The sequence below is a fragment of the Syngnathus acus genome, chromosome 9, assembly GCF_901709675.1.
Source record: "Syngnathus acus chromosome 9, fSynAcu1.2, whole genome shotgun sequence".
NCBI lineage: Eukaryota > Metazoa > Chordata > Actinopteri > Syngnathiformes > Syngnathidae > Syngnathus > Syngnathus acus.
The window spans coordinates 12,765,242-12,781,604 of NC_051094.1; the positions used below are offsets into that span (position 1 = coordinate 12,765,242).

Below are 16,363 nucleotides of genomic sequence, written 5' to 3' on the forward strand. Positions count from 1 at the left end.
ATGTTTTATGAAACCTCCCATTATCCTCTCATTAACTTCTTCAAGCATGACAAAAAATGAAAGCTGTTTGCCCCAGAGAAGAATGACTCCTCAGCTTTAGGTTGGCAGCCAATATTTTGTACAGCAGCACAATAACAGACTTGGATTTCATTCTACACTTGGCTACAATGCAAAGCGGGATGGTGGTTAGAGTAAGCCAATTTAAACATAAAACTTTTTGTTTTAAGGGTGCAAATAAAAATAAGTGAATTTGAGACTTTGCAAAGCTCTTTGGAGCTATCATATGCGTAGATACTCTGATGCATGCCACTATTTCATTCAAATTGGGGTTCTCATCTTTCGGACTACAACTTGGTTTTTTTCAAGGGAGTCAGATTGCACTGCTATTTGCACTATTCAAGGAAAATGAACGCTCAGTGGCGTCTGCACATTTTGTTCAGAGATGCTGGAAGGGCTGTAAATTACTGAGGTGAGGCTACATTTCGATCTTGCTTGCAATTTTAACACCGCAAAGTCCCCCATTAAATGTGGTGCCTCAGATGTAGCTCTTGGATATGAGATCAAGGTGGCACAAAGTACAATTTTAGTCAAACCATGCAGATGACTCGAGTGCAGTGAACTCGGCAGTCAACAGCGGTTTATGAGACAACAACTGGCTGATGTAATAAAGCTACCAATTCAAGTAGAAGCCGTAAATTTAAAAGGGTCAAACTATCTGTGAGGGACACAGGTGAGCATCAGGTAACACGGAGAGAATACGTTAGGCTAAAATAAACTATAAAATACCGGACACGATCATGACAAGGCCATTTTAGAGGACATGCACTCCTCAAAGAAGTCTCCAGAGAATATGCTTACTGATTCATTTTACCCAGGACATAACCTCTTTCAATTCTTATCCTTCGGTTGGTTCTACTGAACTCAACAATTTTGATGTGTCAGACACCATTTCTGACTCCGCACAGTCACACTGGTACTCTTTAGAGGGATCACATACGCACACCAAATGTGCTATAACCTTTACAGTGGAACTCAATTTGAACTCTAAACTTTGGAACGCACGCTCAGCCCCATAATATGTCCATGACACTCTCCAATTGCACCAGCAAACAGAGTAGACTATCCTCGAACTTTGCTCTCAACGCAGTTACAGCTGAGAGTGCAGTAAAGGTTGTGCATAGGCAAAAAAAAAGTAAATAATCACACACACTCTGTTCAATTACCATATTCAGCTAATGCAGCGTTTTTTTATTTGGACTAAAGCAGATGATGTGCAAAGTTAATAGTGTTTCCCAACCAGGGATCGTGAGCTCATTGCAGGGTCTCGGTGGAAACATTCAATCGTTTATATTTGGGCTGCAACTAACTTATAGTTTAATAATTGGTTAAGCTGTTATTTTGTTTCAAGCTCAAATAAAACTACTAATTTCCATCCCTTCATTCAAAAACATTATCCTAAATTGACAGTGCACAAAGAAATTAAGATTCAGTTGTCCGTAAGAAAAAGGAGAAACGTGTTGATTGTTTTCCAAACAAAAAGTAAATGCTTACAAATGTCTTATTTTGATTGAATTCAAAGATAATTAGTCCTCATCGGGGACTGAATAAATCAGAGAATATTTACTAGTGAGAGACTGATTTGGACAATTTTAAATTACTCAAGTTCTCCTCGTTCAATGATTCTCAAAAATGTTTTTTGATTCATTCAATAATCAATTAGTTGTGGAATAATCGTATTAACTGTAATTTATTTTCAAAACGGTAAATATTTTCTGTCATTCCATAAACCCAGCAATAAAATGTTATCTGTGGCACAGGCGTGTATCAGTTCATGAGTCTCATTGAAGCTCAGAAGACTGATCAAAAGAGGGTAAAACTGCCATGTAGGACCTTAATGTGAGTCAAATGTGCTCTTTTTTTTTTTAAATGTTACCTATGAAAAGATATGTACATTAGTTATTTTGGTTTCTTATTGTTTTTAAAGCGTATATTGATTTTTCATTCTCAAGGCAGTTCCAAGTACAATGTTGTGTTTGAACTTATCTTGATTATATCTAAAATGGTCCATATGGGCATCGACGCAATTCTTCTCTTCTGACCATTTCTCCCCTCATTCTTCTATCAAATATCTTTCTCAGATCATGCAGCTCCTGAGCCTACCAGCACTGTACAAAGTGCATGTAGGAGAAACAAGGAGACAAGGCTGTGCGTTAGGCAAGGAGAGGGAGCCAAAGAAGGCAACCACCCAGCAGCAAGACTGCTATCTCCTCCTGAATCAGTCATCCTTTCTCAAGGGTTTTTCCTTTTTTTTACCCCAAATTGTTCTTTCCTTGCCTTGGGAGATTTTACCAGGGGATGTTGTTGATCTCTGTGAACTGTGGGGTGGGGAGTGATATATATATATACTATATATTTTTAGTATATATGTATATATATATATATATATATATAAATGTGTGTGTGTTGTGTGTCAAAGTAAAAAAAAAGTCAAAGTCAAAGTCTGCTTTATTGTCAATTTCTTCACATGCCAAGACACAAAGAAATTGAAATTACGTTCCCACTATCCCACGGTGACAAGACATAGTACACAATATACATACAAGTAAACAACACAAAAAAATAGAAACAAGAAGGCACAAACAATTAATAAATAAGAGTGATGAATAAATAATAAATAAACAAATAACATAATAAAAGGCCATCGCCTTCACACAACAAGAGGAGCAAAAATAGAGCAATGTGTGTGTGTGTGTGTGTGTGTGTGTGTGTGTGTGTGTGTGCGTGCATGAAGAAAGTCTAGCTTCAAGATTCCACACAGATTACTGAGGAAGGCTAATGTAGGGCAAAGCCTCACTGCCGTGCAAAGAAATGTACATTACAGCTGAAAAATCTCTGACCCGCACAGGCTGCTGCTGCTGCAAGTGCCCTCGGGATGCAGGATTTCTAAATAGGGGTGGCATACAGCACCCACGCGCAAAGAGTTATCGGGAAGAACCAGGATGTATTCACGTTAATATGAATTAATCTCGTGAGTCACAAGTTTCTCTATTAATAATGAGAGCAGTCCTATGCAAAGGTGCAATGAAAGACTTGACTCAGTTTTAATTGACACAGCCGAGAGGAAGGTACTGTAGGTGTCCGAAGTACAAAATCGCAATCTTTCAGGATTCACTGACAAATCACTGTGCCCAATAATGCAGTTTTGTTCTGACACTTTAGTACCCACAGGGTGTGTTGAGCATAGCGTGCGGATTGACTTCAAACATTTCATCAATTCAGATGAGTTGGCTTTATTTGCAAATGTCAGCATTACGTGTCCTAGTTTTCTTCGTACAGAGACAGATACATTGTTGCACATTAGTTGTTGCTTTTTTTGAATCACTGTGATAAAAAAACATAGCTTTGAAGAAAATTGGACAAATCACCCACTTTCCTCCTACCCAACACCTTTCAACTTTGTTCTCTGGATCTTATTTGCCAGTGTGAAGCTTCCCATTGCGTACTTATTTGATATTTCTTTGCAAAGGATCTCCTCCTATTATTAGACGGCAGCAGGATATCATGCTGAGAGTGTGGCTAGGGAAACAGATTTCTTCGGAATTGCTCAAACGCATTTAAAACCACTGGAGCTTTTAGAGCACCGTGATCAAGAAGACGATCTGATAGGAAGAAAAAGTTGGGATTGTAAGACAAGGGCTGAGTGCTGCTGTCAAGCCCGCTATGGTCAGACAAAAGTGGATCAATCAGAATCTAAGCTTTCCACTCCAGAGAAATCATGAGATATCAAGCCAGCGGTGACAGATGAAAGATTCTTTCATCAGTGACTGGATGCCATCCTCTCAGGGAAAAGTGTGTGGATGGCAAGTGTCACTCCCTGTATATAAATAGGTCCATGTTACTTAATGTATACGTAAGGGTAGTTGAGCATTTAAGATCAGAAACACAACGTTGCAGAAGGTATGTGGAGAAAACCATTGCACTTTGCCTCATTAAAGACAGAAGGGTAAATAACACCTTACCATCTGTTCATGCAACAGGCTTACGCATTACGCCTGGGGAGGAGGATGTGAATGCTCTTGGCCTGTCAAAATGATTAACTGCATTAATAGGTCATTACGGATGGTGAATTAGCCCTAGGTTCTTACATAGACAGACGGTAGAAATGTTCATCATTGAAACACATTCAGAGACCTAATGGAGCCTTGGTTATTTGTGATTATCATGATGTTGATACGCTATGACCAATAGGTATTAGCATGCTCCATTAGAGAAGTAATCGACCGTATAAACTTGGTTCCTATTAAACATTCCTTTGCATATGGATGAGAGAATAGAGCTGGTTGATGATGCAAATCACTTGTTGCTTCCATATTTAATCACGCCCCATCATTTCTTCCATATGAAAACGCCAGCGAATAACTGTCTGACAGTGTCAACAAAAATGTAACTGTCATCTTTTTAAAGGACTTTGGCCAAAGGGCTACGGCGCATCTACATCATGGCACTTTTGCAATACCTTTTCATCTCCCACACTAGGCATAGTGTGAATTAAAATTAAATCAATACTAAATTAAATCATTGCAAGTTTGATTTGATTCACCAAACAAAGTAATAGCTGTGTGAATTCATTTTAGCAAGAGGTGATTATTTGAAAGAGGTTTAAGGGCAATCAAGCTCGTTCGTGCCAAAATTGATTTTGATCAAACAAATACTGTTTATGCTCATGACGCTCAAAAGAGATCGGGCGAGCAGATGAGGAGCCATTATCAGCCACCGCAAATTGCTGCTGCCATGTGAAAAGATTTCGCTTCCTGGAAGGGATTTTTTTTAATTCGCAGGTAATTAGTAATTCCCGACCTCTGACCATTTAGCCAGACAGCTATTAGTACCTCAGACTGTAATTTGGAGGTATTTATCCCGTCAAACAGTCTGAGAAGCGTGAGTGTTTTTTGTTAAACAGTACTAATGGAACAATGCAGTGATTCAGACTTCAACAACTTGTTTCCTAGTTCTGAAAAAACAGCGGAAACATACTAAAGCAAATAAAGTACTGTGCTATAATCAAGCAAAATCATAATTATTAGGATGTTTATTTGACGAATAACAACAATGAAACCTTTTTTTTTTTTTACACTTTGTGTACTCAATAAGAATGCAGCTTTGACATTCATAAAGCCTGACCGAGGTAACATCTAAACAGGGGAACATTTTAATTAAATAGCTTGTGATCAACATAAAAACATGTGGTGAGACACAATTACAGGTTTTCATGGAAACGGTTGACATATTAACTATAATCTATTGTATTCTAACCACAGAAATACCTCATCATCAACAAATAAGTCCCAAAACAAAAATCTTATGTATAATCTGGGCACATTAAAACCTTAATGCTTCAAGAAAGATAAAAAAACCAACAGCCTTTCAATGTCAACCTGCTTTGGTGAAAATCAGTGCAACTACAGCGCCCCCGGGTGTTTACTTTGAGACACACACACTAATGAGCCACGTTCATAAATCTTTAGACCAGTGGTTCTTAAGCTGGGTTCGTTCGAACCCAAGTGGTTCGGTGAGTCGGTCTCAGGGGTTCAGCAGAGCCTCCACTGCAGAGATCCGAACACACCCGATTTACAAATTTGTGATAACGCATATCTGAACTGGTCTCGCAAAGGCAACAGCAGAAGTCACACTGATTTGCAGGTATGTAGTTTGTTGTGAGTTCCTGCATTGTGTTGGCTTTGTTCTTTGAACAAGGTAATGTTCATGCACGGCTCATTTTGTGCACTAGTAAAAAACATCTGTCTTGAGTTTGAAAAAAACATTTTATTTTTCACTAAAGAGGGGTTCGGTGAATGCGCCTATGAAACTGGTGGGGTTCGGTACCTCCAACAAGGTTAAGAACCATTGCTTTAGACCAAATACGAGATTGTAAATGCATGCAAACATGAAATGATACATCAAACGTGAATTGTCAACCCCTTCAACCCTGCATTTAAATTCCAAGCATTTCCCTTCCAAATCCAAAGACGCAGCAGAGTGGTGAGCGGCCACCCAATATTATCAGTATCAATATTGATCAATCGCATGGTGTAAAAACTTGTCATTGACTATGTATATGTATAGGTGTGTATCATCATCATCATCATCATCGGTTTAAAGTCCGCTTTCCAGGCGCCGCTGGGTTGGACTGGGTTCTCGATATGGCCTTCTTCCACCGGGAACGGTCCATGGCCATCTCGTGGTTGATGCCGAGTGCCTTCATGTCGGCTGCCACGGTCATCTGCCAGGTCTTTTTAGGTCGGCCACTGGGTCTTGTTCCCTCTACGTTATACGACATAACTTTCTTCACCCAGTCGTTCTCGTCCTTCCTCACTACATGTCCGTACCATCGCAGTCTGCCTCTCCTCACCACATCCACTATGGCCTCCACTCCCATCTTCTTTCTCAGCTCTGCACTGGTCTTTTCCTCCCTCATTGACACACCACACATCCATCTGATCATCCTCATTTCTGCTCTGTTTAGTTTGTCTTCGTGTTCTGTTTTCAGGGCCCATGCCTCACTTCCGTACGTCATACTACTTCTGACACAGGCCGAGTACACTTGGCCTCTCATCTTCAGGGATGGGGCCTTAGATGTTAAGAAGGGCATTAGTTCCCTGAATTTCTTCCACATATGTATATAATGTATATGTATATGACACACATAATATATACCGTAATTTTCGGACTATAAGTCGCACCAGCCATAAAATGCCCAAAAAAGTGAAAAAAAACATATATATGTATATAAGTCGCTCCTGAGTATAAGTCGCCCCCCCACCCAAACTATGAAAAAAACCGCGACTTATAGTCCGAAAATTACGGTATATATATATATATATATATATATATATATATATAATATAATACAAGATAATAAAAAACAATAAAAGAGATACATTTTTAAAAAACAAAACAAAAACAAAGATGTATGGGAAAGTAAGCGATGATCAATGTTCGATGTCTTTGTTATAAGTATAATGGGATTTTTGGACCACTAGGAAACACATTGCTACATTCAAAAGAAGGGTTAAAATACTTTCAGACCGAGAAGTGCCATTAAAACACGTCTGCCCCAGTATACACAATCCGGCTTTTATAGCTTGATTATTTATTATCTTTGTATTGCTGGTATAGAGCAGCAGCTGGTATAGAGCAGCAGGAAGTATGTTGTTCAATATCGTGCTTCTATCACCAAGGATATGTTCCCAATGTGGTTCACCCGGAGATCATTTACATAAAATCACTGCGCTGGCAGATCGGCGATAATGCGCCGTCTTTTAGTTGTTGCCATGACTCACAATTTAGAAACCAGCAGGCTCATTCATATGCATCAATGTTCATCAAGTTCTCTGCATTGAGATTTTAGGATTGAATGTGGGTGTGAAGGATTTATTTTGGTGTGCTAACAGCCTACACGGAGGCTTTTTTTTTTTTTTTGAAAAACATGCATGACGTAGCAAGTACATATAACTAAAACACAATATCTTTTTCTGCTATTATTGTTATACATCATTTCATTTACTGCTTGTGTGTCTTAGGTTTGAGAAAACATGCCGTATTTCAAATAGCAACAGCAGGTACAACGGTTAAGTTTTGTACATAACTCAAAACTTAATAGGGAAGAACCACAAACCCAGTGCTGCCTCCGGTTCAATGCACAGAAGAGACAGGTAAAGACGAAAAGGAGTGTGTACCTGATGGACATCAACGAGAACAATAAAAGAAAACCTTGAAAGATGTTCAGTCCAGTGGAACCTCGGGAACAGTAGGTAACATGGTCGCCGTGCCCCGTTTGGACTCCCTCATCTTGTCCAAGCCAAATAGTAGGTCGAGCTGGGTGATTGGACGCAATTTATCCTCATTCATGGATCTGCAGCACACAACATGAAGTGTTACTAACAACACGCAGTCAGAGATATGAACAGTACACTTTCCCACAGCTTTAAGATTACGCCACATAAAATCTAACGTTGCTCAAAACAAGACTAATAATAAATACTGTATTTTGATGAGAATGAGAACAAAGACGTAATGGGAAGGAATGTAAAGGAACAAACTGAAACGCCAATATCCATCCACACTTGACGTGCGACGGATTACAAGGCGTACTGTGTTTTGTTGAGAAAATTAAAGGATTTTAGGTGTGAATTAAGGGTTGAAAAATATGGCAATAATCTTACACAGAGGATAAAAAATGTGTATTTGTGTGCAAAAATATCCACTGCTGAAAGAAAAACGTAAGTAAAAAAATGTCCTTAGGATAGTTTGTTCTATGCGCCTCCACTAGTCCAAATATAGTATTCTGATTAATATTACATTTCTGTTATATGAATTAAGCAGCATAATCCACCTCAGGTCGTTGCCAATTTGCCACTTGCTGTCGACTGAAAACAACATCACCATGCATAAGGCAGGGGTCTTCAATCATGGGGCCGGTTTCCTGATTTGTACGTCTCCCTGCTGCAAAGAGTTGACTTTCTTTTCAAGGTGTGAGCATTGAACTACAATAATAAACCTTAAGTAATCATTCTCGATTCATGATTTCATTTAACGTCAAGCTTGAATTTGAGACTGCGACTGTTATGGCAAATTTTCCTCAGCTGAAATGATGGTGTGGCTCATACATTTCCTCTTCCTCGATCTCTCCTAACTGCTGAGCGATCTGCCTCATCTGTTCCTTGCGGACGTAGTCTCGAACTCTGTACATGGCGGCATCGCGGCACAGTTCCCTCAGATCGCTGCCCGAGTAGCCTTCTGTCTTCTCGGCTATCTCCTTCAGATTAATAGTGTTGCTCAGCTGCCCAACAGAAAGCAAAATGGTAACATGACAGAATCGTTGTAGGGCAGTCTTTTGATTTTTGCATGCACGAATCATCTTACATTTTCTTCAGCTAATATCAATCGCAGGATGTCATGTCTTTGTCTTGTGTCCTGCACAAAAAGGGAGACAATTTTGGTAAAATTAAAATAAAGCACAAGGTTTGTGTGGGGGGTCATGGTATCACCAAAATCCAAATGAACATTTTAATATAATAAGTACACTGGCCTTTATGGTTCTGTCTGGTTCTGTCATTTAAGAAAGTTACTGTTGAAATTTGTTTGTGGGTGATTATGTGATTAGCTTTTTCAAGCAGGGTAGCAACTGATAAACAGTTATTTCTGTAGTCACCATTTCATCATTAAATAATGTGTTTTAAAAATATATTTTACAGTAACTATGCAGTACAACATTCCTCAGAATATACAATATTGCTCGTATTGAACATGCTTTTGCAAGGAAGTTCATACAGGAAAGCCAACATGAAATGTGGTGGGCATTCTGCGTAGGATAGCAGGATCTACATCTTGTGGTCGGTTTGTCGCCCCCATGACCATCACCTGTAATTGAAACAATGATAGTGTGAGCCCATGCTAATATAGCATGCAAGATAACAGCTACATAGTTGGTGATTGACAACAACCAAGATCTGATGCTATTGCAACTCCAAACAGATCCAAGCAGCTTCATCCACATTACAGTGTGAGTAAGTGCTGGTGTCTTTACTTGAGTGGCTGAGGAAGTTTCCAGGCCATCCCACAGACTCATGAACTGGGCCTTCATCATGGCAGTGGCCTCGTGATCAAGGCTGGAGCGGTTCCTGAGAAATGAGTCTGGCAAACATAAAATCAAGCACTCATTCACCTGAAGATCAAACTGGGTTTAATAAAATAATGGTAGCATCAGACAGACCTATTTTTGGATTCTGGAGTATGCTTTGTGTGGGTGGTGACTCAAAACAGCAGTTTAGAAGATTAAACCTTTCTTTCTTTCTTTCTTTCTTTCTTTCTTTCTTTCTTTCTTTCTTTCTTTCTTTCTTTCTTTCTTTCTTTCTTTCTTGTTTAGGGACTGTAATGAGGTCCTTGGGGAAAGAAGGGTGACTAGAAATGCAACATCTTATCTATTCCCATGTGTTCAAGTTCACAGTAAGCATGACCAATGTCGCTATTAGGGGCCTCATCAGATCCGGCACACGACAAGTGACAACATCTTTCACTAAATGTACAGCATTTATAATAAAAAAAAAAAAAAAAAAAGGGAAGCATTTCTCAAATGAATATGTGCTGCAAGCCATCCTATTTGATCCACTCACCAATTTCATCAATAAAAATGATACATGGTTGTAGTTTGACCGCCAATGAAAAGACGGCAGCTGTCAGCTTTTGTGATTCGCCATACCACATATCGGTCAGTGTCGACGCCTGCAGGTTGATGAATTTGCAGCCAGATGCTTTGGCTGTTGCTTTAGCAATCATGGTTTTCCCACAGCCTGGAGGACCAAACAATAAAACACCTGCAAAGGCAAAATAGTAACAAGTCTGAGTCAATCCAAATAGAGACTATTATTTTGTTGGGCTATTATGTCGTTCTTTAAAAAAAACATTCTGAAGATGAATGAAAGAGGGGCGCACTGGTTAGCACGTCCGTCTCACAGTTTGGAGGTTTTGATTCCACATCCCTGTGTGGAGTTTGCATGTTCTCCCCGTGCCTGTGTGAGTTTTCTCCGGGTACTCCGGTTTCCTCCCATATCCCCAAGGCATGCATGGTAGGCCGATTGGGCACTCCAAATTGGTCATAGGTGTGAGTCTAAGTGCGACTGGTTATTTGTCTCTGTGTGCCATGCGGTTGGCTGCCAACCCGGTTGGGTGTCCCCTGCCTACTGCCCGATGACTGCTGGGATAGGCTCTAGCACACTCGCGACCCCCGTGGGAACAAGCGGTACAGATAATGGATGGATGGATGAATGAAAGAATCAATGAATAAATAAATACTATACAACTAAGAAAAGCCACAGTACTGTAGCAAGAAAGAAAGAAAACAAAACATTAGAGCTTTCTGGGATTTTCAAGAAAGCAACATTATTTCCAACAACTTGCAGCACTGGGAATATTCTTTCCCGAATTGATCGTACACCCATTAGATGTAGCTTGGCTCCCATGAGCATACTTTCACCGAATAAATAAACAAAGCTTGGAGGCTGAAAAGGGAACAAGTCTCCCAGAGCGCTAATTTCAGAGGTTGTCTATTTCCTACACAAAACTTTGAGGCAAACAGGCACAAACAAAAAAAACTCCACGAAAGAAATGTATTTCTTGACTACATGGTGCGACTGATGGGAATTTTTGAGGCTGATGCTGTTTCTGAATTGGCAGTAAACAATTACGATACCCGATTAATCAGCCAATTAATGTAAAAATCATATGATCCATTGTATTTGTTGCGTCACTTAAGTCTTACAAGAACAAAGATTAGAATTGTAGGCAGAATATTTGACTAGCGAGAGAGACAGACAGACATGTCTACAGTATGTGTTGGCTGTGTTCAAGCTGGCACAGATGTTAATGTCTCAGGAAATATGCTCATTGATGGAGTCAGAGCTTCATCGATTGGACAAATTGCGTAAGGGCATTATTCTGATTGACTCCATCAGTGAAGAGCATTTTCTCGTTCATAATCATATACTATCACTGTTTAATCTCTGGCCAATTATAATTATTTTAAAAATGCTACTATCGCCTGATTTTATTTGACGTCCGTTTAATCGGTCAGTCTTTGCTTTAATCAGATTCCCAATTTTTTTTTTTTAAATTGCTTTTGGGCCCAGGTTCCCTCACATAATGCTGTTGTGAATGAGATAAGCTCTTTTTCTATTGCAACCCAGACCATTATCACTGTATGAATGAATGGCTTTAGTAACATTGTAAAGGTGCCATAGGTACGTTAAGTAAATGTCAACCATTCATACGCAGTGATACGAGTGGATATAAAAAGATGACATACCCTTGCGCGAATGCCAGGCTTTTGTGGTACAAAAAAAAAAACAATAATGAAATGAGGAAAAATTATTTTTGGACTTTTCCCACCAATAACCTATAACTTTTGCAAAAGCTGTAATAATGTGGTTGCACAAGTGGTACTGTTAACCAATCATATACAAACTCATATTCATGAAAGTCAGCAGACCACCAATAAAATACCTCTGATTAACTCAAAATAAAGTTCAGTTGTTGTTCTATGGCATAGAACTTATGCTTTTGATTACATTTTGTGGTCACAGCACAAGCCATGTTCTGCAGGGAGCATCAGAAAGATCTCATTGTTCAAAGGATTCAGCTCTGAGAAGGGTACAAAAGAACTTCCAAGGCATTAAATATCAGTGTAATGGGGTTTGCACTACATCCGCTGAGGTTGGCAAACTTTGAAGACCGTTATTGTGGAGCCAGTTATTGAATGGAAGAAATATTACAGTGACATTACCAAAAACTGGATGCGCCTTCAAAATTGATGAAAAAATGAAACAGCCAACAGCCAGGCAAAAGAAGCTGCAGGAATATCTGGCAAATACTGGCTCTTTAGTACATTTGCCGATCATCTCCTGTCTTCTTCATATGTCTGGGCTTTAGATTGAGGGCGGCAAGACAGAAGCCTTATCTCATAAAGAAAAAAAAAAATACATTGGAAATTTCTCAAATACATGTGGGAAAATGTTGTATGGACCAATGAAAACACAGTTGGAAACAGGTATGCTTGGCACAAACTCAACACCGCTCATCAAAGAAGTGTTTAAATCGTGGTAGTTGCGTGATGACTCCCATTTAACATGAACTTCAATCTGATTGGTTAATTCTAACACTAACCACATCCTCAATTATAATGGGGCGTGTACACTTGTGCAACCACAGTATCACAGTTCTTTGTTTTTACTTGACATTCAAATGAGCAGATCTAACATTTGCAGTTGATGCTATTTGGGATGGATTTAAGATGTATATTTTGAGTGATAGTATAATTCAGATGACTTGGCATAATACATTCAGTGTAAAAAGAAACAAAACTGCGTAAAATCAGAAAACATTTCAATGAAATTTGACATCTTTCAATTGTATGCATATGATGTGTGTCGGATATAGTGTAAGTGCAGCGTAAATGCACTGAAGAGCTACTATAGCTCATAAACATATTATAAAACATCTGCTATAAATCTATAAAACGGTAAAACTGTGGCCAATTAAATATGGTCCAAATACAGTCCACAATTTAACAATCGACATAACTGCTGACAACAGCAAGTGTGATACCTTCATTTCAATCAATGGGGAAATAAGTGTGTTGAATTCAATTAACAGATTATAAGAGATTGTCCATTGTCGATCTGTTTACAACATGAAAGATTCACCTTTTGGTGGCTGAAACAGTCTGGATCCTGCCAAAAGGTGTCTTTTCTGAAAGGGCAGAATGACTGTGTCTTGTAGCTCATTGATGATCTCATCGAGACCTGCTATATCTCTCCAGGACACCTGCAGAAAGACAAAGTACAGTTAAAAACGGAGCATTTGGATAAGATTCATAATGTCTCCGTATACTATATAGGGTAGTTCTTATGTTCAGACAAATAAATAATTATTAGATGTTACCTGCTGACAGTTTCGACTGTGGCTCCAGTCTTCTTCAAATGCAGATTTTTTATTTTTTTTTGTCTGAACAAAAGAACTACCCAATATAAAAGTTGAGCATTTGTCTATGCAAGGGCTATTAGGATATACAGTAAAACTGTCCGGCCATTTAATTGCGTTTGCTCAGAACGAGGACTGAGCGATTTGTGAAGACAATCAAATTGCAGTTATTTCCTCAGTATTTGCAATTTCTTTTAATGTGTCTTTCTGCTACTTCTTCCAGAGAGGTTATGATTTCATTGAGGTCTCAAGAGTCATTGTTCTTGATGAGAAGGACATATATGGATTATAACCATTACCTTCATAGTTTGTGGATCCACTAGTTGTGATGCGATGTTCATCTCATACTCAGTCAGTTTGACCCCTTCAACACCAATCGTCTTCATAAGCTGTTCGGCCTGGGAACACAAGGGCGAATCAATATTGGCCCAGATGCTGCACACTTTGTTTTAGTTTTAACAACGAGATAAAAGACAACTACCCTTTTCTTGGCTTGGCTTTTCTGTTTAGCAGTCGGGTCCATTGCGTCCACAACCCACTTGATGCTATAGTAGGTGGCTGCTCCAAAGATGGTCAGCCTCAACAGCATGCCCACCACCTCATTCCTGGTCAACGGCCGGAACAAAGCCTCTCGAGGAAGATCTTTCAGCATCTTGGCTGGCCAATGTCAGTCCATTGACTTGGTGAAGTAAATAGAAGTATAACTACGGAAACAGATATGTAAAGTTACGTCATGCAGGGGTCACTAATCTTTTTTTAAAGTCAGAGCCCATTTTTGAGTACTGATCAATGCAATGGGCTACCAGGTACACTATTTAAATAACAGCTGCTCAACTTACCTTGAATTAAATAATAAATAAATATTGTTCATATACGTGAAGACACTGATCATTCTAATGATTTATCACAGCAATGAGGAGAGAAACAATTAAGATCAGAATGCAACATTTTTGTTCCATAGCTGCCTTCCATTTTCAAACGATTACTTATTAAAAAATCCAAGGAAATCACAATGTCCTATCACTGGTGAGCTATTTTCTTTTTCGAACAGGGCGGCAGGTGTCTTATGTAGTCTGTATGTTGGTGACCCCTGCTGCAGCGAGACACATCTTGCATACTGTAAAGCATAATGAATGCATTGCGTCTAAAGTAGTATGTATTTATGTATCAAATTGCTTTGGCGAATCCCATAATTTTACGCTTTAGTATCTAGTCCTAAAAAAACAATACAATGCATACACAGGATAGTGATTCGTATAATTATAGTACATTGAATTTAATAACAAATTATGAATTAAGTTGACACGTTAATTTCAGATTTATACAAAAAAAAGCGGTGTTCTACATTTGATCATCGTGGATGATACATTTAGGAATTTTAAAGTCTTGTGCACCACTGGATACACCGTAACCTTGCATCAAAAGCCGCAGCTAGCAAAGAGCGCTTGTCCGTGATATGCGTCATCGTCGCAAGAGCACGTAAATATAGCTCAATCGTTTCATGCAACGCGGTACACAAAAGTGAAACGACGCCAAGCTTACCAAACAAGATTAGATGATGTAAACACACGGGCACCAAGAGTGCATCGCGAATGTAAGTCGGACAGAAACGTGAACTTTAACTCGTTCCGGGCCTTTTTTTGACTCTCACTTTATTGGAACAAAAAGCGGCCACTGGGTGGCAGAAAAAGCACGGATGTTAATGCTCCTCTGGTCAGCACCAAGGACAGCGTCCATATACAGTATGGCGTGTAAATGAGAGAGAGAGAGAGAGAGAGAGAGAGAGAGAGAGAGAGAGAGAGAGAGAGAGAGAGAGAGAGAGAGAGAGAGAGAGAGAGAGAGAGAGAGAGAGAGAGAGAGAGAGAGAGAGAGAGAAACAACCAGATCATTTTGTCTTCCCTTTTCAATTAATTGGTACAAACTTTTGTTAAACGTTCATCACTGTTTGGATTTTACTCATTTCCATCGCTGCATAATGGAGAATCCCGCCTGTCTTTTGAGCAGCTTTAAAGATACGGCCGTAACAAATGGGCTTCCCTCAAATTCAATTTATCACACACGGGTCAAAGTGATTGTTAATTGTTCCAGATTGTGCAATGATTGAGGAAATGCTTTAACAGATGGCTGTTTTGTTCAGGATTTTCATTAGGAAAATAGATGTAGGCTGCTGAGAAGAAAACAATATTAAAATCCTAAAACATCAGTATTTCTAATGGATTACTGAATGGAGGTAGATTGAAAATGAAGCAGCGCTTCATAAAATACTTGTTTTAGGTCTTATAAGCAGTGGTCAGTACTTTTAAGACTCTTATTCTTCTTCTTTTCAACAATAAAGCAAATATTTTAATTAATTTGCAGTTGATAATATGCTTCGTAAGAAATCATAATGTGTCTTGTACAGCCCAATCAAGATGTAAAATATCAATTGTGCACAGACTGAGCTTCAAGGGTCGGGCAACTGGAAATCCACACTTGCTAAAGAAAATGACACAACTAGTACACACACCTCCCGCTTTCAAAATGCTTCATAAAAAGCCTTAATCCCTCATATGGCACTGCGGCATGCCCCAGGAGATAGTAGACAGGCAGCACCACGTTGACGGCTCCGGGAAGCAATGTGCTAGTTTGTGTATCTGCAAAGTGCAGCTGGGGTTCCACATTCCCACAACACCTTGCACCATGCCTAAACATCCATCCTCAAGGGAGTGGTTAAAAAAATCAGATGGCTTGCCTGACAAGCTTCGTTGTAGCATTGGTGAAAACATTTTAAACCCTAATTGTAATGTAATGTAGTGTAATTAATGCATTATCATGGATCTCAGACTTATTT

General features: G+C 39.2%; 1 protein-coding gene across 2 annotated transcripts; it reads right to left on the reverse strand.

The window, feature by feature from the left end:
• Positions 1-355: 355 nt before the first annotated feature.
• atad1a (ATPase family AAA domain containing 1a) lies at positions 356-15,166 on the reverse strand. 2 transcript variants are annotated; one of them, XM_037257859.1, is made up of 11 exons: positions 15,076-15,166; positions 14,015-14,237; positions 13,833-13,931; positions 13,257-13,377; positions 10,173-10,373; positions 9,587-9,693; positions 9,331-9,420; positions 8,923-8,973; positions 8,667-8,839; positions 7,771-7,912; positions 356-2,165 (listed from the first exon to the last, which is right to left on the reverse strand). In XM_037257859.1, the coding sequence occupies exons 2-10, from the start codon at positions 14,183-14,185 to the stop codon at positions 7,783-7,785; spliced, it is 1,143 nt and encodes a 380-aa protein (XP_037113754.1). In that variant the 5' UTR covers positions 14,186-14,237; positions 15,076-15,166; the 3' UTR covers positions 356-2,165; positions 7,771-7,782. The 2 variants fall into 2 exon arrangements, with proteins under 2 accessions (XP_037113754.1, XP_037113753.1); XM_037257858.1 differs by lacking the exon at positions 356-2,165 and having other exon boundaries at positions 6,945-7,912.
• Positions 15,167-16,363: the final 1,197 nt, after the last annotated feature.